Here is a 25,762-nt window from a genome sequence, read left to right on the forward strand (position 1 = left end):
TGCCCTTTAAAATCTGTATAGGGGATTTGCCTGTTGCTGCTGGTGCCTGGCACGAAAGGACAAGTTCCCCCCCATATCCATGAAACTTGCAATATTCAAAGCCCCTGGACTAAGACGGGAGACCCAAAGACCTTGCCGTGGCTCTACAGTCTAAAGTGTAGCAGTGCTGAGTCCGCTTTTGCCCCAAACAGGCAAGAACCATCGAACAGCAGATCTATCAAGGTGGCTTGGACATCAGGGGAGAACATTGAACCACTAAACCAAGCGTGCCTCCTGGTGGCCACAGATGACCCCTTTATCCTGGCAACCGAATTAGCAGTGTCCATACCAGAATGTATGACCTGACTGGCCGCAGCATGGGCATCCATTAACATCTTTGAAAAATGCCCTTGAACCTCCTCTGGCAGTTTTGGAAGCATCTCCCTGGCAGAATCAATAAGGGTGTGGATATAGCATCCCAAAAGGTACAAAGCATTTTTGATTTGAGAGCCAAAATACGATTTGAACTAATTAAAGCACAAACTAAAGGGTTACCTCACACCCCACACCTTGAGCCCAGCTCTTAACTTAGCTGTGAAAACTTTGCTTCCTTCTTTACTGATAAGTCACAAAACTTAACAAGCATTGGCATAGCCAATAGGTCTCGCCTTTGGGACCGCATAAGTGTTTAGCGTTGCAGCACATTATAGAGACAATAAACCTTAATTTATTAAAGTATGGCAAGAAAGAAGGCCTGCAGTAGCGGGATACGAGATCTGCAATGGTGCACGTGGGAAGGCCTCAGAGAGCACTGCCGATATACACATAATAAAACACCACACACCTCTGTCATTCTTACACCTCTTCCCCGTTCTATCTGAACTACGCTGCCACTTCCCCCCAGCAAGCGGATAGTGAAGTACTCTTGTGTGCAGCGAATCATATCACTAGAAGTGGGAAAAAATGTTTTGTGAATAAAGTAACCGTTTCGTGCCCTCAGTTCAGTCTGTTTAAGTAAGTGAGCACGTCTTAAATAGGCCTTAATACTTTTAAACAAGTCGATTTTAAAACAATGTACAGGGGCGGTCATCCTTTAGAGTGTCTTGTACAGACATCAGTACACAGGAGGTGGGTGGGGGGTGGGGGGGGGGGGGAGTAAAGACTGCAAGGACAACGGGAGGGGGCAGGAGACAACGATAGGGGTTCGCGCTTATAGACAGCATGGACAACAGGAAGGGGGGCGGGAAGAATTTTAACACGACAACAGGAGGGGCTGCTGCAGAACCAGATGAGGCTGGAACACCGAATGGCTTCCATGACACTATTCAGGATGAAACGAGAACAGCCTCCCCTGAAGTAACCATTCATGCAAGTAAACTAACTAGCTTTTCAGAGCCGAAGAGGCAGGAGCATGAGCCTTTCTAGTGTAAAAAAATGTCTGAAGTTGCACATTTGTATTTTCTCACATTTAATTACTTATATTTTACTTAATCGCAGCAAAGCATGAAATTTACAGACTTCTTCAGTGCCCTTCGGTTTTTAGAGGGGCAGGCATTTGAATTAATTACTTTTTGAATGTGAAGAGAAACGGAGCAAGTTGGTGAATTGGGGGTTCAAAGATGGTGGGACACTAGAAAGGTAAGGGAAAAGAGACAGTCCTGCAAGCAGTTAAAAGTAAGTTACAGCCCACTTATGAATAACATTTGCTGAAAAGAGAAGCCAACTATCTGAGATTCGTGGCAAATGAGGACACTTGATATGATTACCATTTTAGTAAACATGGTGCTTGCTTACTTACGCATCAGGTAAATCGCTGGTGGCACTAGAATTGATCACATGTAGAACAGCCGAGCTGAACTTCACAAAGTATCTTGTATAACTCGTGGATAAGTTCACTGAAATAAGAGTGAGACATGCGTGCTGCCCGGCCGTGAAGCAGGGGGCACCCTTTGAAGTCAAAGCTAGAGAAGGAGAGAGCTAGAATTACCTTTGGTGCAGGAAAACAGGGTTCAATCCAAGAGCGGCCGGGAAACTGAAGCGGCCAGCCATGAATAATTAGGGGAGGAGAAGCCGCACAGCACACGCTGGGAGAAGCCCTTTGATGTGCTGTGCGGCGGTGAAAAAATGCAATTAGGAGGGAGGGAGGCTGATGCGCGTGCTTGTTTGCTCACGTGATTCACGTGAACTTAAAGAAAACCGCACGAACGAAACCCTTGGTTTCACGAGTTTTTTGAGCACTTGAATTCTCGCTCCCTCAATGCGCTTGCGCGCATTGATAGGTCGCGAGACCTAAAAACGGACCTGCTTAAGGCCCTAACAACCCTAAAAAGGTACTCACGAGAACACTCCTCCCTCCCCCTCTAACCTTCCCCTGCCAAATCCCTCCAAAGTTCGCCGTAAAAAATAATGCAAAATGGACCTCCTTCAACCTCTACACAGAAGATGCAATACTAAAAATAATCACATCACTCAAACCCTCTAACCACTTCATCGACCCACTTCCTGCCAATTACCTAAAAGAGTTCATACTGCGGATTCTGCCTCTATGGACCAAGATTATCAGCACTTCCCTGCTTCAAGGAGTCATTCCTGAAAGCCTTAAATCTGGGCAGGTATCACCCATCCTAAAGAAACAAACGGCAGACCACACTGACCTGAATAACTACCACCCAATCTCTAACATTTCAACTCTGGCCAAACTCCTCGAAAAATGTGCCAATAGCCAACAGGGTAACTGTTGTAACCTTAATCCCCAAGTGGTACCCTCCGTCCACCCCTCCCCTGCCGTCCCAGTTGGTATTCCCCTGCCCTGAAGCTGTCAATGGAATGTTGGTGCTCTCTTCAGTGAGGAGAGTGGATGGCTATTAAATAAGTCCTGAGATACCTCGGTGTCCGGTCATCTTCTTTGGAATTCCTACACTGGCGACAGAACTGCGCAGGGGGCAGTATTGGCCATCTCCTCTTTGAGTACTCTCTCCACACAAGGATAAGGAAAAATTAAGAAGGAATTGTTGAAAGATTTAAGCGGAAGATAAGAGGTATTGTGCGTGAAAGGTATCCCCTGGGAGCAGGAAGAGTCGTAGGGAGGTTACCTATAAAAGACTGGATGTGAGATACATTTTAGGAGGATTGAGTGAAGTTTAATACGTCAACGAGCGGGTGCAGAACAACTACGTGAAACGTATTTTGAAACAGGAACTGGAGTGCGGATATAAAGAAATAGTGGCTGTGTCATCTGTGTCATCTGGGAGTAGACAGGAGGTGTACGATAAGAAGCGTCAAGTTTTATCGCGTGTACATCCGCAGTCACTCAGTTCTGATTGGAAGGGAAAGGAGAGTATTAAACCCTGTTTTAGATAGTCGCAGCGCTTTGCGTCACTGGCAGTGTTTTGATGGGTACTCTAGACAAAAGTACCGTCAGTCGCAGCAAAAGAAAAAAAAAAAAAAAGAAGAAGAATAATATAAAACTATTGTTCTCTACCTGACATCCTTGCCGAGGGAGCCCTGCCTGAGAGTGGTGTGAGTGAGGTGTCCGGAGCTGGCAGCTGCAGTCCCGGAACGTCACGGGGAAATAGTCGTTGTGACAGTTTTTGGCAGTCAATCAAGTGGCAGATCGTCGAGTGTGAGGAAGCCGCCTTCATCGTCTCCTTATCTCCCTCTTCTGGGGTACAGCCAAAGTTACCGGATTAAGACCTTTTTTGTCAGCAGCAAGTGCAGTTTCGCAGCAGCCGAGTTTCAGTCAGGGCGTTCTGCACGTCAGATGACGAAGACCGGATTCAATCGACGTTTCCCGGCGCACCAATAACTGAGGGCCGTCGATCTTCTAAGCGTGGGGGTCATGCGTGTCGGTGCCAAAACGAGGTGAACTCAGCCCGAACTTGTGTGTTCAAGCGTAGGAAATTTGTGGGCAAGTAATCATTCTGTCACCTTCAGGAATAACTGCGAGATGTCCATCCTATATTAGTACTTCGACCTCTGTACACAGTGTGGTGAGTGTACGGGTCTTGAATCAGACTTTGAGAGTAACTTGTACCTAAAAGAGAATCCTCCTTCTCCCAAATACTGTAATCTTCTCTTGAGATGGGTATCATTTGTGTACTTTGAAAGTCATTATGGCTCATAATCTGTGTGAATTTACTCAGTTTCCATTACTTATGTTTAAGAGTGTATTTTATTAATTGCAGAAATTCATGACCTAGACACCTTTGTGAGCCAAAAGTGAGTTAAGTTCATCCTTTTTGCCTTACTTTTCCAGGTGAATTCTGGCGGCAGCAAGCATGAGTCAACCCCCGCCTTTCTTGAATGATATAGGTGAACCTGAAATTAGTTGGAAGGAGTGGGTGCAATTGTTCGAGTCATACCTAATAGCGGTAGGGGGTGAGAAATACAAGGCAGAAAGGAAAAAACACATTTTGCTGCATAACTTGGGCATTCAGGGGCGCAAAGTGTATGAGTCACTGCCTATGCAAGAATAGGAGGGGGAGGAGGTAGTGGACACAGATGTATATGAGCAGACTATGAGTAAATTAGAAAAACATTGGCGACAGGGTGAATGTAGTGTTGGAACGTCACAAGTTCTTCAAGAGATGCCAAGGTAAACAAGAATCAGTACAAAATTAGATTGCATCATTGTGGGGTCTCACTCAACTATGTGAGTTTGGTAATTTAACTGATTCCCTCATAAGGGATCAACTAGTGAGGTGCACCAATAACCCACGCATTCAGGAGAAATTACTGGCGAAAAACCCAGGGTTAAGGGAAGCTATTGAATTCGCTAAATCAGTTGAGCATACTGCAAGATGCATCAAAGAAATGAAACCTAGCAGCGAGGTTGTGTCTTCTATTAATGATGAGGAAAACAGGAATGAAGCGTACAAGGTGAAGTCAAAAGAGAGTAACAGTAGTAGGGGAGAAACTAAGGAGAAGGTCCCAAATGCTACAGGTGTGGCAGCAATAACCATTTTGCTACTTTTTACCAATGCCCAGCCAGGTATGTTACCTGTAAAAAGTGTAATAGGAGAGGGCATTTTGCGAGAGTATGTAGAGATGGAGAAACCCACACCAGAGATCAGGAGAGAAATTTTGAGAGGGGCACAAGTAAGTAAATAAAGTGTACAGAGCATAGAGGTGGTAAGATAATTTTGCAATTGAAGGATCTAAATAGTACTGTAAACTCTATATATCCAAAATGCGATGTTTTCATTGATAACAAGTGTGTAGAAATGTACGCAGACTCATGTTCACCGTTCACCTTACTTAAAGATGATTTTGTGTCTTTGGGAAATTGCAATGTGAATGAATTACAAATGCCTGACATTTCTCCCACAGGATACAACAAAGAAATAATTCCCCTGGTAGGCATGAAAAATGTGCAGCTACGTTTTAAGGACAGGGAAACTTCTGGGACGGTGTATGTGGTGAAATCAGGGTCCAACTTACTTGGGTGGGTCCACCAGAAAGAGCTGGGTATCATCTTAGACCCCAATAGTGTAGAACAGGTCTTGCTCACAGACAGGTCCCAAAAGAGTGAAAACATTTGTGAAGAGTTCAAACAATTATTTAAAGAGGAGCTAGGATGTTTGCACAAGTTCCAACATAGGATCAGATTGAAACAATGCCAGACCAGTTATACACAAATTACGCCCTGTGCCACACAAGTTAAAAATTCCCCTGGAGGAGGAGTTGCGCAAGCTATGCGAATTAGACATAATCCAACCTATAAACTGCTCAGAATCGTTGGCACTAATTGTCATCGCGGCAAAGTCCAACGGAGAAGGGATTCGTCTCTGTGTGGATTTGCGCAGTCTAAATGACAATATATGGGTGGAAAGACATCCTTTGCCTATAATAAATGAAATGCTGAGCACCATGGGTCCTGCAAAATACTTTAGTGTGATAGATCTATCCATGGCATATCACCAAATCGAGCTCCATCCGGAGTCAAGACCACTCACAGCGTTCATCACCCCATTGGGGGCATTCATGTTTAAAAAGATGCCCTTTGGGCTGGCGTCCGCAGCAGCCATATTTCAAAAAGCCATGCAGAAGATCTTGGAGGGTGTAGAATATACCATGTGTTTCCAAGATGACATACTAGTCTATGGTCCGACTGAGGATGATCATGACAGGGTAATAAGGCAAGTCTTCAGAAGGCTCATGGATGCCGGACTGACTGTAAAAAAGGAAAAATGCAAAGTAAAAGTAGAAGAATACTTGGGCCATAAGATATCAGAAGATGGGTTCAGACCCAAGAGCAGTTTGATCCAGGCGGTAAAAGAAGCTCCCAGCCCCAAGAGTAAAGAGGAACTCAAGTCTTTCCTTGGACTAATGGAGTATATATCTAAATATGTTGACAACTTCGCTGCCAAGTGTGAACCGATGAGAGAGCTCTTGAAGAAAAATAAAGATTTCACATGGAATGAAGAACATGATATAGTGGCAAGCTCCTTAAAGGAAGATTTAATAAGCTCACCGGCATTAGGTACTTTTGATGCATCCAAAAGAACAATACTGGCAACTGATGCTTCCAACAAAGGCCTGGGTGCAACCTTGATACAGAAGGACGGGAGGGATGAGAAGATCATCGCATTTGCATCCAGGAGTCTAACAAATCCCGAGCGGAATTACTCCGTAATCGAAAGAGAAGCCTTGGCCTGTTTCTGGGCTGTAAGACATTTCACGTTTTTCTTGTGGGGTTTAAGGTTCACCATCCGAACTGATCATAAACCCCTCACCTTCATATTTTCTGTGAAGGGACTAGAAAATTGTACTCCTCGAATCAGCAAGGAGTTAAGTATCTTAAAAGAATACATGGAAAAAGGATGGTCGAATAGGAAGAATGATCTGGATGCCAGCGTTGAGGATTATTGGGAAGTCAGGAATGAACTGTGTGTAATTGGAGGAAGAATCTATCTTAACAATAGGGTGGTACCACCCAAGGACCTCAGGAAGAAGGTCATTGACTTGGCACATGAAGGCCATCTGGGGCGGAGCACTACTAAAGCCAGAGTAAGATCAAGTTTCTGGTTCCCCAGGATGGATGCCATGGCTGAACAACTGGTAAAGGAGTGTGGAGCATGTGCCAGAAGTGACAAATCCAAGGCTGTGCAAAAAGCACCACTATCCCCAGTAAAGGTGCCAACCAAACCGTGGAGCAAGTTGGCCATGGACATCATTGGTCCAATGCAGGAATTAGGAGAAAGGAAGAGATTCATGCTGGTCTTAATTGACTATACGACACATTGGATTAAGCAGAAGTTTGTTCACAGTGTCACCACTAAGCTGGTGATCGAATTCTTGAATGGTGTGTTTGTTGAAGAGGGAATACCTGCGACCTTGGTGACCAACAACGGGGTGCAGTTCACCTCAGGAGAAATGCAAGATTTCCTCAAGGAGAGGGACATAAAGCATGAGACTACAGCGTTGTACTGCCCAAAGGCCAATGGCTTAGTCGAGCGTGCAAACAGGATCATTAAGGAACATATCCAGTTAGCTGCCACCAATGGTCATGACATAGAAGGATCACTCAGGAAATGTCTGTGGGCATACCACACCTCACCCAATAAAGTCACTGGCATTTCACCTTTTGTGGCATTGCGTGGTAGAGAACCTTGTACTAAATTAAATCCCAGTTGGTTAAGTGGTGGTGAGGCTAGAGAAGTGGACCAAGAGGTAGCAGGAGAAAAGATCAAGCAACACCAAGACAACTACAGGCAGTGGTATGACAAAAAACATGGTGTGAAGGGTTGCAAGTGGGAGGTGGGTGACATGGTACAAGCCAGGAAGAACTATAAAGTGGGAGTCACCCAAAGTAAATACTACCCGCCGTGCAAAATTGTCAAAGTGCTTAAAAATGTGATTCAACTTGAAAATGGTCAATGGCGGAGTTTTGATAATATTGGAAGTGCTTGTGTATAAAACATTGGTCCCGTTTAGCTTTCATGACAGCTATCTTTGCAATATCTCTAATCCCATAACCGTGGGTCCTTTGGCTCGGTTTGTTCATGGTCACCCTATATGGAAGGCAGATGTGTTGTAACCTTAATCCCCCAGTGGTACCTTCCGTCCACCCCTCCCCTGCTGTCCCAGTTGGTATTCCCCTGCCTTGAAGCGGTCAATGAAATGTTGGTACTCTGTTCAGTGAGGAGAGTGGATGGCTATTAAATAAGTCCTGAGTTACCTCGGTGTCCGGTCATCTTCTTTGGAATTCCTACAGTAACCACATTGACCATTTCAACCGGCTCAACCAATTCCAATCCGGCTTTCGTACAGGGAACAGTCTGGAATCGGCCATGACACTCATAATTGATGATGCACTAAAAATCCTTGACCAAAACAAAGCCTGTCTACTAATCCTTCTTGATCTCTCTTCGGCATTCGACAAGGTCAAACATGACAATCTTCTAGACCTTCTAAGATTTAGAATGGGCCTATCAGGATCAGTCCTAAATTGGTTCACCTCTTTCCTCCGAAATAGATCCAAAGATTTATGGTTAATCAATCACTATCTACAGCCGTACCAGTCACTCTAGGAGTTCCACAGGGATCATCCCTCTCGCCTACACTCCAACCTTTTCATGGAACCCTTGACTGAAATTCTCAGCTCCTCAAACATCCATTATCATATGTATGCTGACGACACCCAACTATACTTAAAGGTCACCTCTCTGGACGATATCACAGCCCTCAATTCAACTCTGGAATAAACCCAGACCTCGCTGGCGAACAACCACATGAAACTAAACACTCTCAAGACTGAATTCCTCCTAATCGCCACTCCCAAAAAAACTACCAGTATCGAAGAATCGATGAAACAGCTCACCGGGCTCAATTGCCAACCTCGTATTGTTGGCTCAGCAAAATTGCTAGGTCAAATACTGGATAGAAATCTTAACATGCAGAAACATATCAGAGCTGCAACAAAAGCCGCAAATATCCAGATCAACAGCCTGAGAAAACTAAAACCATTCCTTCCCACAGATGACTAAATTGGCTGTTCAAGCATTAGTAATCCCAAGACTTGACTATGGGCATGTAACACTAAACGGTCTTCCCAGAGCATCAACGGCCCCTCTAAGAGCTTCGCTCAACTCAGCGGCTAGGCTAATCATGGGCTCAAAAAAAAAAATCTCATATTACCCCGGACCTCAAAACTCTAAACTGGCTTCCTTTCGAAGCCAGAATTCAACTAAAAATTGCCTGCATGACATACAAAGCCATACATCACAATACTCAGAAATACCTAGCCCAAAAACAGGTGCTATCTTGTGGAAACAGATCCTCTAGAAGTACCAACAATCTTCTTTTGAAACCACAACGCTTTACCAAAAAGAAAACTTACAACCGTGCCTTCTCTGGAATTGCTACTAGGATTTGGAACGCACGGACCCCTGAAACTAGACGGAACCCTTCTCATCTCTTTTAAAAAAAGTAAAATACCTACTTTTAAAGAAATTCTCTTGAACCTTGGTACATCTTAATCTACGCAACTGAGATCCATAAGTCTAGTCTTGTACACTTGTAGCGACGCAACTGAGATCTGTATCTCAATTTTTTAACTATGTATTTATACGTTCCTTTTGTTCCTAAGTTAGACCTATGTCAATTCTAGTACATTTGCATCCACGCAACTAAGACCAGTATTTCAATTCTTACCTATGTTTTCATATGTTCCTTTTGTTCTCTACGCACAACTCTTGCAAAGCGATATGATACCCATAAGGGTCTAGTTCGCACTATATTAAACCTTAAAAAAAAAAAAACACTGCCTGACGAAAATACTTTATTTGCAGGAACACGAAACCTGGATGACCAAACTTTCTGGTGGCGGACGAGTGGACAGGAAAGCAGAATCACGCAGAGCCACTTTGTGCTTCCTTGCCAGAGACCTGGATATCACTGTAGCAGTCGTAGGCTTCTGCCATACATCAAACATGGGCGCAGTCAAAGCCGTGTTCAAAGGAAGTAAAGGATCTGAGAGAGAGGAAGTAGAATGGAGCAACAGAGTCAAGATGTTAGGCTTTAATTCTGCTGTGGGAAAGAAAATCCGCTGCCTTCCTGATAACAGCGTGGTAAGAGGTCAACTCCTGCGTTAGGGCACCTTTCGGAAATGAGAGTTCCCATTCAGAAGAGGTATCCAAGCAACTAGCCTCCTGCAGACCTTCAAAAAACCTGATCAGGATCAACAATCTTCCCTTCCCCAGCCGCTTCATGCTACTCTTATTTATTCTTCCTCTTCCATCTGTCTATGCCCCTCTCTCCGAGATCTCATCCTCGGAACAGGAGTCGGTGACGCCAGATGCTGTGCCGGTGACTTCGGGATCTGTGGGAGGTCTAATGGAACAGTAGTCGACGCCGGCCTGAGGTCGAGTAAGCGCCAGTGAAGAACCAGACAGCGCAGGGGAAGATGCATCCAGTGGCACTCGCCCCTCCAGAGAAGGTACCGGCAATGATCATCTCAGCGTCAGAGAAAGGCCAACTCCCTGGATCCATCGGCACAAAAGGTGCCTAAGGGCAATGAGGTGGCAAGCCACCCGGGAATATACCAGAGGACCCAAGAGGCATAAAGGGGCACCAGTGGGGTTTGCTACTCTGGCAAACCAGGCGAACATTACATTTAAAAAATGCAACGGGTCCCTACCCGGAGTTGGGAAGGCAGGATGCACCGGATCTGGCACAACAGGCTCGGAGGACACTCGAGAAGGCAGTACATTTGGCTCTGGTTGCGGTGCCAGAGACCCTAAGGTGAAGAGGTCTGCTTCAGCAAGTGTGGAGGCATCGCTTCTTATGGAGCCGGTGGAGTCGCCACCAAGGGAAGTGAGTTTAATCCATTTTTTTAATGACTTCTGTTTGTTTTTGTATAGCACATCCATAGTTTTCCGACAGTACAATCTCAGGGTCTGTATGTATCTTAATGCCCAGATACAATACTGGGTCCGTGGTCCACTCTTTGGGATATTTAGTGTGAATTGGGGTAGTGATTGACGTTAGGGAAAAAATTATTGACCTATGTCAATTGATGTATAGACCCAAGAGCTATCCGAATCTCTCCACCTCCTGCAGCATTGGCGCAAGGTTTAGGTCCAGATTGCGTATGTAGAGTAATGTATCATCCTCATACGCTGAGATAGTTAAGTTATACTGCAGCAGCGAACGTATGCATGATATTCGCACACTGCACATGCCAGAGGCTCCGCAACCAAGGCATACAGAAAGGGGAGAGGGGGCAGCCCTGTTTCGTGCCTCTGACAATAACAATTGCACGCGACAGAGTGCCATTTACTCGCACATGCGCCAATCGCTGCGTATAAAGGACCTTCACTAGTTTTTCAAAAATATCCCCCACACCTACTCTTCCCAAGACAGCATATAGGAACCTCCACTCTACTAAGTTGAACACTTTCTCGATATCTATAAATAATGCTGCAGCTTTGACATTCGGGTTGATTCTAGCAATGGTGCCAAAAAGAGTTAGCAAATTGCTAGTCATCGAGAGCCCCGGGACAAATCCGGTCTGTTCTGACCCCACCAGTCTCGGCAATGGGGGTGCCAACCGGTTCGCCAGCACTTTGGCGAACAGTTTGGTGTCTGTGTTAAGCAGGGATAGAGGTCTGTAGGAAGATCAATGTTCTGTGGGCTTTCCAGGTTTTAATAGGGTGATCAGGGTGTGCAACCTCATAGTCAGTGGCAACACCCCTGGCTTAGCCATCTCTTCAAAGAGATTTACCAGATGCGGAATCAATTTGTCTTGGTATGCCTTATAGAAGGCCACTGTTAAGACATCTGCCCCAGGAGCCTTTTTGTTAGTCATTTCCTTCAGTGCTGCCAAAATTTCCATTACTTTAAGAGGGGCTATGAGTATGTCTGTCTTTCTTTCCAGCCATGTGATCGCTATATGTGCAAGTTATTCCTCATCTGATTCGGATGTGGAGGACCCTAGAGGTATATAAGCCTGCATAGTAACTGGCAAAATCCTCTACTGTTTCAGGTGTGCTGTCCACCAGTACCCCACTTTTACTGTATATTTTTGAGGCATAGCCATCGCTCCTGGCGGGTGCAATTACTGCTGCCATAGTGGCACTGGGTCTGTCTCCTTCTGCACACACCCTAGTTGTGGCATAGTTCCCTAAATGTTGGACTTCAGCCTCTGCCAATTTGTTGTACTCCTCGATTTGTGCTATAATCTGAGGATCCTCACCTTCCTGGAGCCTACGCTCCAGGGTTTTAAGTAGGGGTGGGCTTAACTTGCATAATCGCGGTACGCAAATCTCCGCGAAATGGTAAAAAATATCCGCGAACATACAGAAATTCCGCGAACGCGCGGAATTGCTTGTTCGCGATCGCTTTTTGCGTGCTCGGAGGGAAATATCTCACGAACACGCATATGAGAACGCCAACAAGCAAAAATTCCACGAGCGGAATGAAATTTACCGCCCAGGCCTAGTTTTAAGCGTGCTCAACCTTTTGTAGTGGAGTACGAATAGATTTTAAAACCTGTGGATGTTTAGAAATCGCCTTATATAGATTTTAAAAGTCTCCCAAATGGAGCACATGGTGGATTCACTGCCCAGGTTTGTAACAAAGAATTCGTCAATTGCATTGCCTAATTCTGCCTGAAAAACTGTATCCCGTAACGAGTATGGAGGGAAACGCCAAATGTGCGCAGTGTTGCACAGGTTAGCTAGTGTAATTTGTAGAGTTACCGGTAAGTGGGTGGAAAGACTGTGTGCCAAATGGGAGATGTCGTCTATGAACGGGAGTAGAGCACGTGAAGCAAACCAATAGTCTATTCCGGTGTGTCGTGGACCGAGGATTAGTGTGTATATTCTTTTTCCAAGGGTGAGCGATGTCACCAGATGTCACAAAGACCTTCTGCCACTGCGATGCTGGCTATGGCGCAGGCTGCGCGCGACGGACGTCTGGGAGTGCCCTATCCAATTCATGGTTTTGGATGCAATTAAAAGTAGTTTGCTTTGCATAAAACTGCATGATAGTGTACGAATCCAGAGAGGCTGACAGTAGGTAGGTCATTCTTCGTATGCACCCTGCAGCTTTAAGAACAAAGCAATGCCATCACCCGACTACAACTCCCAGCAGGCCATGAACTCCCTGCGCCACCAGGCTCAGCAACGGCTGACATCAGTACAGAGTGCGGCAACTGGAAGTGTTGAGGTGCTTCGGCTTACAGGACCAATTGGAGGCGCAGGGTTTATCTCCATGTGGAAGCCATGTGTTTCCTCAGCAGGCAGAAGAGGGGGAGGAAAAGATGGGGGCTGGACTGCAGCAGTAGCTGGCGGGGAGAGGATTCCACACCTGAGCTGTGGCTGGTACCCTGGACCACAAGGACGGGCCGCCGCAGGCTCAGAAAACCATGATGGGGCGCGGGAAAGAAGGGCACGGCCACCAGTTTCTCAAAGAGAAGTAATGTTTCCAGGCAAAGCAGCTCACCCAGAATCCTTTCATTCGCTCCACTGCATTACCGCTAAACGATTCAGCATAAAAATCTTTACTACATCCATCTATCAAATGTTTTAGTATAGGCAGCTGACATGTGCGTGTAGAATACATGTTGAAGGCTGAAATAACAGCGTGCTTGATAAGCCTTTAAGTCTGTAAATTATCTTGGTAGGTTACGTTCTCATTGGAGAGTTCTGCGTGACGTGCAAGTCGCAAGTTTTCAATCCTTGCAAAGGTGACTAACTGCAAAAATAAATCTCTGCCTAGAAATATGGCCGCATCAACGTGCAGAGAAAATAGGCCGGACGTGCGTTTAGATAGTTCGTATCTTGCCAGTAAGATTTCAGTCCAATTAAGAGGAAGTTCTCTGGGTGGTGAGAAGGCTTTTCCCCATACCGAATTTTTCGCTTTTATGCAACCTCAATGAAAAGGCCTTGTCTGAAGTTTCTGGATGTATGGTGAGAGCATGTCTGGAAATGCAACAAGGCTTACACATGCACGAATCTCACAAAGGTGAAGATAGATTCCAAGAGGCCCTCTCCTAGAGCAGCGCATGCGCACTGCGCTAGGCTCGACCTAAAAAGGCAGGGGGTGGGGTTTGAGGGCAGCAGGCAAAATTATAAATGTGTCCCCCACGGGACACAAATTATTTGAATGAGGACAAATGAAAGAGGTTTTGTTGCGTGGTGGGGAGGAGGAAGAAGAGGACTGTTGTTGCTCATGATGCCTGTTTTTGGCACACCCTGAAACCCCTTTGCCATACAGGATGTTCAGCTGTTTTCGCCAAAAAGACTGGTTCCTCAAAAAGTCTGGAAGTTCCAATGCTGTTGATGGAACTGGTGCACTGAGTGGAAAAAAAGACCCAGCGAGTACTCAATGTAACAGCTCTAATTAAAATGCTACAGTGCAGTACACATTAGGGAAATTTAAATTAGGATCAAGTCATATAGAGGAGTTACTACATGCATAGAAGGGGTTTGACATCATGATAGATTATTACGTGGAAGTTACTTTAACATACATTTTGAGTCAGTAGTACTTATCCAATTGGCAAGGTGGATGGGTAGAACATGCAATGTTAACAGTTCCTGCAGCTTTCAATGTTCCTCCAACCCACTACCAGTTAAACCACTTGAATTATTGAGGTGGTGCAGACTTTGCTGAACTGAGTAATGGCAGAGAGTATATGGTTGATGAACTTCTGATGAGATAGTAAAATTATTGGGTAGTCACAGTGTGTTTGGTTTCCACCTTCCCATGTCCACTTGTCCTAAGGAGACTGATGTGGATTCCCCCTTTCCGCCACCTCTATGTTGTTGCCAAGGGATCTGGTATTGCCCTTATCTAAAGGTCTCTATTGCCTTTTAAAGGTCCCTATCCGATGCAGACCCTCTTTTAAGCTAGTGAGACTGGGGCAGCCACTCTTCAGGCAGGCTTGTGATGAGCAGATCTTTGTGGATGGGTAGCAGGCAGGGTGATCCCTGCTTCCCTTCAGGAAGTAGTTATGTACCAGACACACAGGGCACCCATAGCCCTTTACTGACCTATAAATGGCAATGCACTGCTTGACCATATATTGCTTTCTCTGTAAATGCCTAAACACTTTATCAAGTGCAAAGGCTTCGAGAGAAAAAATAAAAACCCACATGCAGCCCATGACCTCTCCTTCACCTGGTCGAAGTTGTTTTACATGTTAACCGTCTGGAAATCTCACTTCCAGGACTTGCATTCTTGAACTTCCGTATGTGATTTAGTAGCACATTGTTTCAGTTTAGACAAGAGATTGTACATAGGGCTTCCAACCCAGCTAACAGCGACTGTTCATCGGGAAATCCAGTGGCCATTCACCTAGGTTACCAGTAAGGTGAGTGTGCGACTGAACTGCAAAGCTTTGCATAGGTACTTATCGTCTTCTAGTCTAACCCAATACTTAGTGGTTTCGCAGTCAATTGTAGTTGAATTGCGGCTTCATGATAAAAATGTCCCATTGTTCGCCTAAATATACACATGACAAAATAGCTACAGATCAAGTCTTATCAAACACTCCTACCAATCTATGACAACCAACTACTACACGCCAGCTAGAAAGGCAAGTTACGACTGAAGAAATCGGTTATACACGGATGGTCACTTGAAGACTAATTTCGCACATCTTACCGGTGCCGACTAGCTACATACACCAAAAATGACCCAATTTACAAGTGTCACAAACTGGTGAAAAATATGTTCCAGAAGCAGAGTGTGAGTTTCAGGGCACAGATGCTTGCAAAATAAATTAAAATAGACAAACTATCGAATTTTTGGGCATTCACAAACTTTTGCCAGGCCAGATTATTTTCTGGTAGAGGGCAGTAGTAAATCAGTAGGAGCGATATCTCCAAAAGCATCATCCAAGTGAAGCAAAAACATTTAATCTTTGTTCTTTTGTTAAGTACCGATTCATAAATGTTGTATAAGAGGTGAGTTTAAACATGTGCAAATACTAACGCTTGTGAATACTCATGGAAAAGCAAAAACTGTTGAAGCTCCTAGGAATATACCTGGAATGGCAAAAAAAAGTACATCTACTCTAAATAGAAGGGTGAACCCGGTGTTGTAGCTCTACAACTTGTTGAAGAATCTGGATTCAGTGGACACAGCCAAGTGGTCATTCTACAGAAAGGTGGTTTGGGGATGCCAGGGAATAGTTGGTGGCCAAGGATATATGGCTCATCATGGTGCGAACAGACAACAGGGACCATGAGGACATTCAAGACTGGCGCTCAATTGGAGAATTTTCTTAACCCACCAGTGCAGACGCCCCAGATAACAGTGATACCCCCGCATGACTGCTCAAACAACCAGAGTTGTGTATCAGAGGAAAGGGAGTCATTGCTTGCTAGAGAAGGGTGTTGCTTAGATTGGAATGATTTGGGATGTATCGAATAAGATTTTGTATTGTGCTGGGGAACTTCATGTGCGAATGCCTTCTAAATACAAACCGACTGGGAATAAAGACTGCTGGACAATCATTAGAATGAAGATAATGCAACTGAATTATTTACATCTGGCCCTGACGAGGAGACTTGGACTAAGATTTTCGGGATGCTAGATTGCATTTTAACTGCAATACTTTTATTCACACATAGCAATAATAAAATGGAGATTACACAGAACTCTTAATAGTGCTACATTTAAAAGTGCAAAATAATACTAAATAAATCCCACTTTACCAACTGTACAAAAGCTAAAGTACTATATTTTGAAAATGGCATCAGAAATATTGTACATGTACATACCAATTTAGCTTGTGCATCAGCAATTTTACGATTATTCTCTTCCAATATTCGCTCCAGTTCCTCACGCTTAGCGCGTTCTTCCTCCTAAAGGGGGGGATACGGAAAAGTATTAAGAGAAGAAAAGCAATATGTGGGGCTCCTTGTCCTTTCTTTCTTCAAAGTCCTTTCTGTGCAATGACTTGAAGGGTAGCCCTTCAGACTGCCTTCTCTCTCAAAAGTAAGCAGTGCTGCCACAGAAGTGGCATGTTGCACTAGATTTAAATCAACCCACCCAGACCAAACAGCATCCAACTAAACCCTCCCTAATCAGAAGCCTGGAAATTATTACCAATACTTTAATATCACACAAATCAACAAGGACAACTACATAAATGGAAATTATTTACCAAATTAAAAATATATATAAAATATATAAATAAAGGGAATAGTAAGTCTCACCAATTACGCACGTATACCTACGTTACTTCTTTACCTATACTCCTTTAATCAGCATTAAAAGTTGGATATTTACTGTCTTGTCCAGTGTCCTGCAGAGTGTGCTCCTCAGCTGCGATACGCACCAGCTTCCTCTTTAAAATGATTTGTACTGTTAGCTTGGCAACACCTGCCATCAGCAGCTCAACCATTTACATGAAACAACATACAAGGGAGGCTGAGCTGAGGAATGCAGATGTTTATGGTAAGAAGGAACAAAAATATGTAAATCAATCCTAAGGCAAACAATTAATAAGAAAAGTACATTTACTGTTAGTGAAAAATACAGAGGGTAATCCATACTTCATGGAGCAGTGGGCTTTTGTTGCAACCTCCAAAAATTGGCTCTCAATACGTTCACCGGTTGGCGAGAATTTTAAGACAGAATTAACTGTCACGTGAGGTGCAAAAAGGCTATAACAAACAGATGAATGGCTTGGAAACTTGGATTCCAGTTACATTACATGATACTAGTGAAGAGAATTGGAAATTTGGAAAAAGTCAGATGAAGTGCATGTGGTTGTATTTCAGGCTATGTCACAAACAGCCAAATAATTTACAATGGTGGTTCTATGACCAGAGTATATTCTGTGTGAAAAAAAATGTTAATAGGCAACAAAACAACTATGATAAGAAAAACATCAGACCATGATTAGTAACTAGCTACTGACTTGCACCCTTCACTCCAGGACCATACAGGTACTAATGGTTGAAATATTTAAAGGAGACAAACTAAGTGGCTATAGGCTTAGCTGCATTCTGTGTAGGAAAATTAAATTGCAGATAAGCTTAGTAAAGCATTTTAAGACAAAATGTTCCTCAGTAAGTGTAGATTATTGCAAATTAATTACTATCAGTAGACAAGTGATATTAAGTATCTAGCACACTTCTGTTGGCCATCCTTGAAATGAACCTACGTTTCAGGATGCCAGATTGGAATACAAAAGTATTAAGAAACATTTCATTACCAAAAAACCACTCTACAAAGAAATGACAAAATGAACGTGAATCAGAATCACCATCTCCGAGTGACCGTGTAAAATGAAGTGTACAGGAAAAGGCAAGGAAACAACAAGCCCTTAATTTTAAGATCCTGGAGCGATTAGTAATATGACTACTTGAAGTCTTTAGTAGCAAATTACTATCATAGAAAGACATTCCTCATATTTTCAGTTTACTAAAATAAAAAAAAGGAACACCCATACCGTCACTTGACAAATTCAATACAACAGGTTGCTAAATAGTAAACACTAGTAGTTGAACAGAGGATGACAAAATGAAGACTGTATAGATAGAGAAGAGGAAAGGCAGCATGTGCTGAAATGGCCACAAGGCATGAAAAGGCTTAAGTGCACTAAAAATGCTATGTTTCAATAAAACTCGCCTCGTTTTAGACAACGGTTTGGGCATGTCACCCTTCACCAGGACTTTGGCATATGTGCTCCCTATGTATACTTCAATAGAGGCTGAGTAATGGCTACAAATAGATGACAAAACGGTAAGGAGAGAGTGGCAAATATGCCCACTCATTACAATGATTTAGGTGTAGTTTTCAAAAGATCAATAATGTATAAGCAGCGGTGTATTAACAAATGATGAGATTACAAAATATGCTTCCTAGTTAGCTACATTTATCGGACCTGGAGGCCAAAAGCAGACACTGTAGTTTAGGGGCCATGCTATGCATCTGGCTGAAAACAATTCTTTAATCGGAGTTTAACGCAATTTATGTCAGTCAGTCTGTAGAAGAAAAACAGATAGGACTGTATATTTCCCACAGCCATGGCAAAAGTTTCAAACACTTCTGAAATATGTATGTGGCCATTTCTATTATCAATTAACAGTAAAAGTATTTTAAGATAGTGCTTGTGAGCTCCATTTGTTAATACAAGCTGGAAATAAGATTCACAGCAACAGATTTGTAAAAGTAAAAAAAAAATGAAAAAATATCTGAATTAGATGTGATACACTTCATCATCTAAATACAGGAGGTACATCCCGAAACTGAAAGTTTTGCCATGGACTGTCTCTACTTCTCAAACGACCAAGCGTTACCTCTCTAGCTTTTTGAGCTGCAAGCTCTGCTTGTCGCTGTCGCTCGAGTTCTTCGAGCAACTGCTTTTCCATGATGCGCTTGGCTTCCTCCACTCTACGGAGAACCTCTCGCTCAATTTCATCTTTTCGTTTCTCTAGCTCCTCCTCCACTCGCTTGGCCACCAACTCTTCCACTCTCCGCGCCGTCTCTTCCTCTATTAGCTTCTCCTCGATTTCTTGCTGCCGCCTATTGAGAACAAGGAAACAAAATGTCAGCTTGAAATGATGTACAATGGAGAGTGGATTGATTGTTAAATGATTAAACATGGCTGGATTTCTTAGTTCCAAAAAGCTGCCTTTATTTTTAACATACAAATCCCTAAACATGCATGCACAAATGAATTTGAGGTCATAAAAAAAAATAATAAAGCCAGTCATCCCGGAACAACACAAACACTGCTTACAAATCAAAGTCAAACAATGCAAGTGAGGAGGCCGTTCAGATATCTGAATAAAGCTGGTTTACTGATAAGCGTTCATGTTCAGTAGCTGTAGAATAAGGAGATGAAGTAGGCAAAAACTTCTAAAGAAGATGTACACCCTAACTGCGTACACATTGCTGCTCTATATAAAAAAAGAGATGCATTACAAGAACGGGATTAACACCACCAGCACACCTATATTATAAACTAGTTCAAACTAACCATTATCCAGAGGTCAGATACATAGATTATTAAAACAGATGACCACCAAAAACAGTTGACAGGGTTAATAGATCAAATTTGTCCGAAATGCCTAACAGTCTAAAGACATTTTAAAAAGTTTCAGGAGAAGAGAATGCATGTATCCTACAAGTTTAATTCTTTATCATTAATTGGAGCTTTCCCTTCCCAGAAAAAAAGTTGAAATGCCCATGGTTTTTAAGTCGGGCTAAAACGATCTACTGGGTATTCATTGAGCGCGCTTCATAAAATTACAAATTAAGACGGGAAAATACCAGTATCTGAGAAGTGAAGAGATGCTTGAGCACATTGTGGAATAGCCTGAGAACAATTAATATAGTAAACTAAGCATATGGTGAAGCCAAATGTAACATTTATTTGCTGATAATGGCTTTAAATTACAGTTTCAGTGAAAAAAAAAAAAAAAGAAGCACCAGAAGGATTCTGCCGTCATTAATAAGGAATGTAACTGGTTCGACTGCACTTTGAAACCCTAATACCGTCTGGTTCTCCACATGACCGAGTTTTGAAATACACATAAATAAATAAATAAGGATATATATATATATATATATATATATATATATATATATATATATATATATATATACACACACACATATATATATATATATATATATATATATATATATATATCTATATCTATATATATACATATATGTGTTACTCAAAGTGATCCTTCAGCCTCTGGGACGCGCTCAGCTGAGATATTTTCTCTCTTCATCATCTATTAGACCCTTTTTGTGCCAAGTCTCCAAGTGCTCGTGTAGTTCCTTTTTCATGTTACTCAAAGGATTCATTGTTAACTTTTCATAGTTATTCAATTGGTTTAGTTGTCTCATAGCTTCTCCTGTGTAGTCAATTGTGTTGAGTAGGACAATGTTGCCCCCCTTGTCCGCTGGTTTTATGATAATTTTATCATTATCCATTAGCGTTTTGATGGCCACACGTTCTTCTTTTGTTAGGTTTTCGCGTGTCTTGTTTCTGACTTTAACCAGATTGTCAAGTTCTTTTATTATTGCTTCTGAGAACATGTCAAACCCTATATTCTCTATAAATAGAACTGGCGACATCATGAAAAGACTAGGGTACTAGACCCTGTATTATTTAACATTGATTAAGTTACTCATAACATGTTGAAATTATAAGCATGCCAAGTCTTTCTTTTCTTTTAATTATATTTTCTTCACTAAAATGTAACAAAAAACTACATATCCCATAATGCCTCATAATTGGCTGCTTATGGGCCAGTATATATAGAAACACTGTAGAGGGACTAACCGACCGTGAGCAAGGCCGTGTAAGGCTGAAACGCGTTGGTGGGGTGAATAGTCTTGAAATAAAGGCTTAAACTCATACATCCTGATTGTGCCGCCTCTTTTGTCTTTTGATATATACATATATACATATATATATATATATATATATATATATATATATATATATATATATATATATATATATATCTATATCTATATCTATATCTATATATATCTATATATATCTATATATATATATATATATATGTACTGCAAAATAAAAACTCATCTGCACTCTGGGTCTTCCGTGTTCTTGCTCATCTGTTGGCCGAGGATTGATGGCGTGGCGTGGTAGCAGGAGCACAAGTGCGGAAATATATATATATATATATATATATATATATATATATATATATATATATATATATCCATATATCCTACTGGCGGTCGCCAGTAGGTATATATAGTTAGGATTTTTTCTCTATGGGATTTTTGAAAATTCTATGTCTAATAACTTTGACGTTTGTGGACGGAATTGGCTGAAATTTTCAGGAAAATGGAACATTTTGTTTCTGAGCAGCCCCTGAAAATTGGGGGGGGGGGGGTTCGTCAAGGGGGGGGGGCCGAGAAAAAAGGGGGGGTCCCAAAACGCGTTTTTCCCATGTTAATTTCCATAGGGCGGTTGGCCTCACTTTTAGCCCGAACGGCTGAATGGATTTGCACGAAACTTGGCAAAATTGTAGGGACCGGTAGCCCGATGTGCCTTTGCTAGGTCTCAATATATGTGCTCCAGTGGATTTTGAGAAATTAATGTTAAAAAAAAAGATATATATCTGTGACAGCGTCCCGGGTAGCGCTCCGTTTCGCGTACTTTTCGCGTTACGGAGCTTTGCGAAGTGAAGCTGATTGGCTCTCCGGTGTCTGTAAACATTCCAAACAGTCCGTAGCGGCCGCCATCTTGTCTCTCGGTAGGATCGAGAGACAAGAGGAGGCCAAAGCGAAGGGGCAAATGACCATAAGGGGGCATAGTAGATCCTCCCTGACCCCCTAGGTTTGATGTGGAGGCTTTAAAAGGGCCCCGCGTGGGGTGCGTCCGGTACGCGTAACGGAAAGCGGACTGGGGAGCGTACTACAAGGAAACAAGAATGATTGACTTTTAACTTATTGTATGTTTATAGACTTTTTTTTTTTTTTCTGCTGAGTGACGTCTCGGCCTATCTCCACGGGATGCAGTCCCTACCATCTCGGCGTTTAAGCCCAGGGGGACCGGTAGTGTGGGAGAGATAACGTCTGTTAACGTTCGATTCGAAGGAAATCAGGAATTGTTGATAAACATTGTCTGCGCCATCTTGCCTTTTTTCAAATGCCACACTTTTGTCGTGCACGGCAGCCATTTTAGATGCCTTGACCAGACCCACTCTCTGCACGCTGTCGATCCTTAGCATGGCTCCCCACCCTCGCAAGCATCTCCCCCAGGCACTGGTCACCCCCGCTCTCTGTCTTATGTATGGGCAATAAACCTCCCCCCATCTGCGCTGCTCTTCCCTGAGAATCACACCCTGTGCCCGCCCGACACCTCCCTTACGCCCTATTCACTGCCGCACCCTCTGACACTCCTCTTCCTCTGTGTCCGATTGTCCAGGCCGGTCCCAGGCTATCACCTAGCCCTGCAGATGTAGTTTATGGCCCCAGCTGTAAAGAATCACCCCTCTTCAAAGGAGTTACAGTAGATCAAGGCACCCACCCGATGAGATCCGTCACACCACACGCGTTCCGGAAGTGCTCCGGTGCGCGAAGCGCAGCTTCCCGGAAGCGATCCGGGGCGCAGCGCGTAACGTAAGCATAACAGGTCATGTGACTTGTTAATAAAACTTTTCATTGGTTCATTTTACTTTTCTTATTCTAATGATGAAAGGCTTGGTCATATGACCTCAAAATTACGCTTTTTATTACTTTCGAACATTATTTTTTCTTAAACATATATGTTATAATGTTCCAGGCTAATGTACTTTCCCGGAAAATTTACAACTGTCCTGCAAGTAAAATATATTCCTTTTTCGAGAAAAAGGGCGTTTCTTCGTCCCATGACGGAGCCGTTGAGCAAAAGAGGCTCGGCCTGCTGTCTTAGTCGCCGATACGCCTGAATATCAGATTCTTATCGATCACTTTATGTTGCAGGAGTAGAAAACACAACAGCCCTTGACCATTTATCTTTACTGCGTTCCTGCGTATTATACCTTTTACCCTTCATGTAATTGGACTGCTTTATTTCACTTGCCTTTTACTGATTCGAAAACAGTGACTATTATTAAAAACTTTACCAATGTAAATACTACTACCATGTTTTCTTTTAAAAACCTTTATTGTGAAAATGTCAGTATACAAATACGGGCCTATAACCACGTGGGCCGGCCACGGAGCAAACTGTAATCGTATATGATGAGGAGACATTTACACTGTAGAGGAACGTAACGGGCGGGCCATTAGGTTGCAAGAACTAAGGTGTCTAACAGTTGCGGAATCGGTGGACGTACATTTTATAATTAAAATACGACAGGGCCAGTTACAATAAAATTATCTAGATATACATTTACGGGCAAGTACCATGGGTGACGTTAATTCGAACTTTCAATAGTACAGTAATCAATAACACATCAGAACTTAATATCAATAGGGATGTCGAAATATTCAAGCAATTCTCGTCCCCGCCCGCCATGTGCTTCAAAACTGCATACGTATCTCGTGATATCAAGGTTGTGCAACCAGTACACAACAAGGAGTTACGAGTCCCATTTATTTCGGCGCCATTTTGGGCGAGGACGGGCAGGTCCAGGATATAGTCAAAAAGTCTCCACCAACCATCGACTATGATGATGTTCATATGCTGTATTTATTAGAGTAACACTCATCTGTCCACATGAAATTAATTTGCCACAATCTAAACATGTCATTTTAATCTTTCCAAAGTTCTTCTGAATATTTGGGACCGTTTCCCTTGCCTCTGATGCTGTCAGTGCCACTTCTTTGGTGAATGTACTGGCAGGTCGGGGGTTGTCCTCCAAATCTCTCTTTTGTGCAGCACTATAATTAATCGGTGCCACCTCTCCATATGACGATGCATGGTATAATTACCATAAATATATTTTTTTTCGGTTCCTCTGGAGAGTACATCGTGGCAGATGAGGCAGGTAACGTACCGGGCATTTACCTTTTTTGCATGTAGAGGAAAGGAAAAAAAATTCGAGCGTCCGAGTTCTAAGGTGTCCCAGGGCCATTTTAGTGGACCAGGCCCAAATCCAAAGAACAGGCCGCCATTTTGAGAGTCCTGTTGCAGCCGCCTGTCGCTGTAGCAGCAAGAACGGGCGAAACTCAGCTAGACGGCGCTCCACTGCAGATGAAGTGCCTCAACCTGGAGAGGCGGGAGAGGCTCGTTTGCGCCGCCCCCCCCCCCCTTCGGGCACCCCACGCCGTCTTTCGGCACAGCATTGTCGGATGGCCACACCAGTGCGGCAACTTGCTAGACACCACCTCGGTGCCATCCGGATCTCGGCGCCCCACTGCAGATGAAGTGCCTCCACATGGAGAAGCGGGAGAGGCTCGTTTGCGCCGCCCCCCCCCCTCGCCCTTCGGGCACCCCACGCCGTCTTTCGGCGCAGCATTGTAGGGTGGCCACACCAGTGCGGCAACTTGCTAGACACCACCTCGGTGCCAACCGAATCTCAGCGCCTTGTGGTATCTTCCATTCCGAAAATATTGTTGGCAGCATTTTGAAAGGAAAGATAAACAGCCGTTTGTGGCCCTCACTACACCGTTCTCCTAGTGAGTCTCACATTGTTACATTTAGGAAGAATGTTGAAGAGTAGTATGTTGAAAATCTGAAGCCATTGTTCTACAAACTCTCAACCAGCCTTGGATGGAAAAATCCTGAAGAATGTACAAACTGAAAACCAGTTTTTGTCTGTATAGCATCAGCAGCAACGCTTGAGTCAGCTTTGTGTGAAGCCGCCATTTTGATTCAATCAATAGCGTCCCCCTGCACACATTCAGGGACCTGGTCGTGTCTTCAGGTCAACGGATTGTGGGACAAGATGCACAAAGGAAAAGGAAAAAAGTTCCGCCGGACCCCGGGAGGCGGCCGCCTATGTCATGGGCGATCTTAGGCCACACCAGGGCAATAGTTAAGCTGCAGCAGGTGCAAATAAGCTTCAGACAGTGTTACAAGCGCTGCTCAGAACTCTCAACTATGACACCACCTCGGTGCCATCCGGATCTTGGCGCCTTGTGCTGGTTCCGGCCTATTCACACATCGGTCCGCTACTGACGCCACCTCACAGGCCAACGGGGCACCCCACGCCGACTTTCGGCGCAGCATTGTAGGATGGCCACACCAGTGCGGCAACTTGCTGGACACCACCTCGGTGCCATCCAGATCTCGGCGCGTTGTGCTGCCTTCGGCCTATTCGCCGCAAGTGCGCACGCAACTCAGCTGCATAGCGAGTGAAACACCAAGGGGCGCCCCACTGCAGCCGAGGAACCTCCA

The 25,762-nt window shown here is 43.7% G+C and overlaps 1 protein-coding gene across 1 annotated transcript in view; it reads right to left on the reverse strand.

The window, feature by feature from the left end:
* Positions 1 to 25,762, reverse strand: part of ARGLU1 (arginine and glutamate rich 1) — a 135,763-nt gene that overhangs the window by 81,776 nt on the left and 28,225 nt on the right. Inside the window, exons 2-3 of the mRNA XM_078658250.1 lie at positions 19,242 to 19,467; positions 16,713 to 16,796 (exon numbers count right to left, since the gene is read on the reverse strand). Of these exons, the coding sequence (XP_078514376.1) occupies positions 16,713 to 16,796; positions 19,242 to 19,467 (310 nt within the window). The remainder of the gene's footprint in view (positions 1 to 16,712; positions 16,797 to 19,241; positions 19,468 to 25,762) is intronic.

Source organism: Lissotriton helveticus, chromosome 8, assembly GCF_964261635.1.
Source record: "Lissotriton helveticus chromosome 8, aLisHel1.1, whole genome shotgun sequence".
NCBI lineage: Eukaryota > Metazoa > Chordata > Amphibia > Caudata > Salamandridae > Lissotriton > Lissotriton helveticus.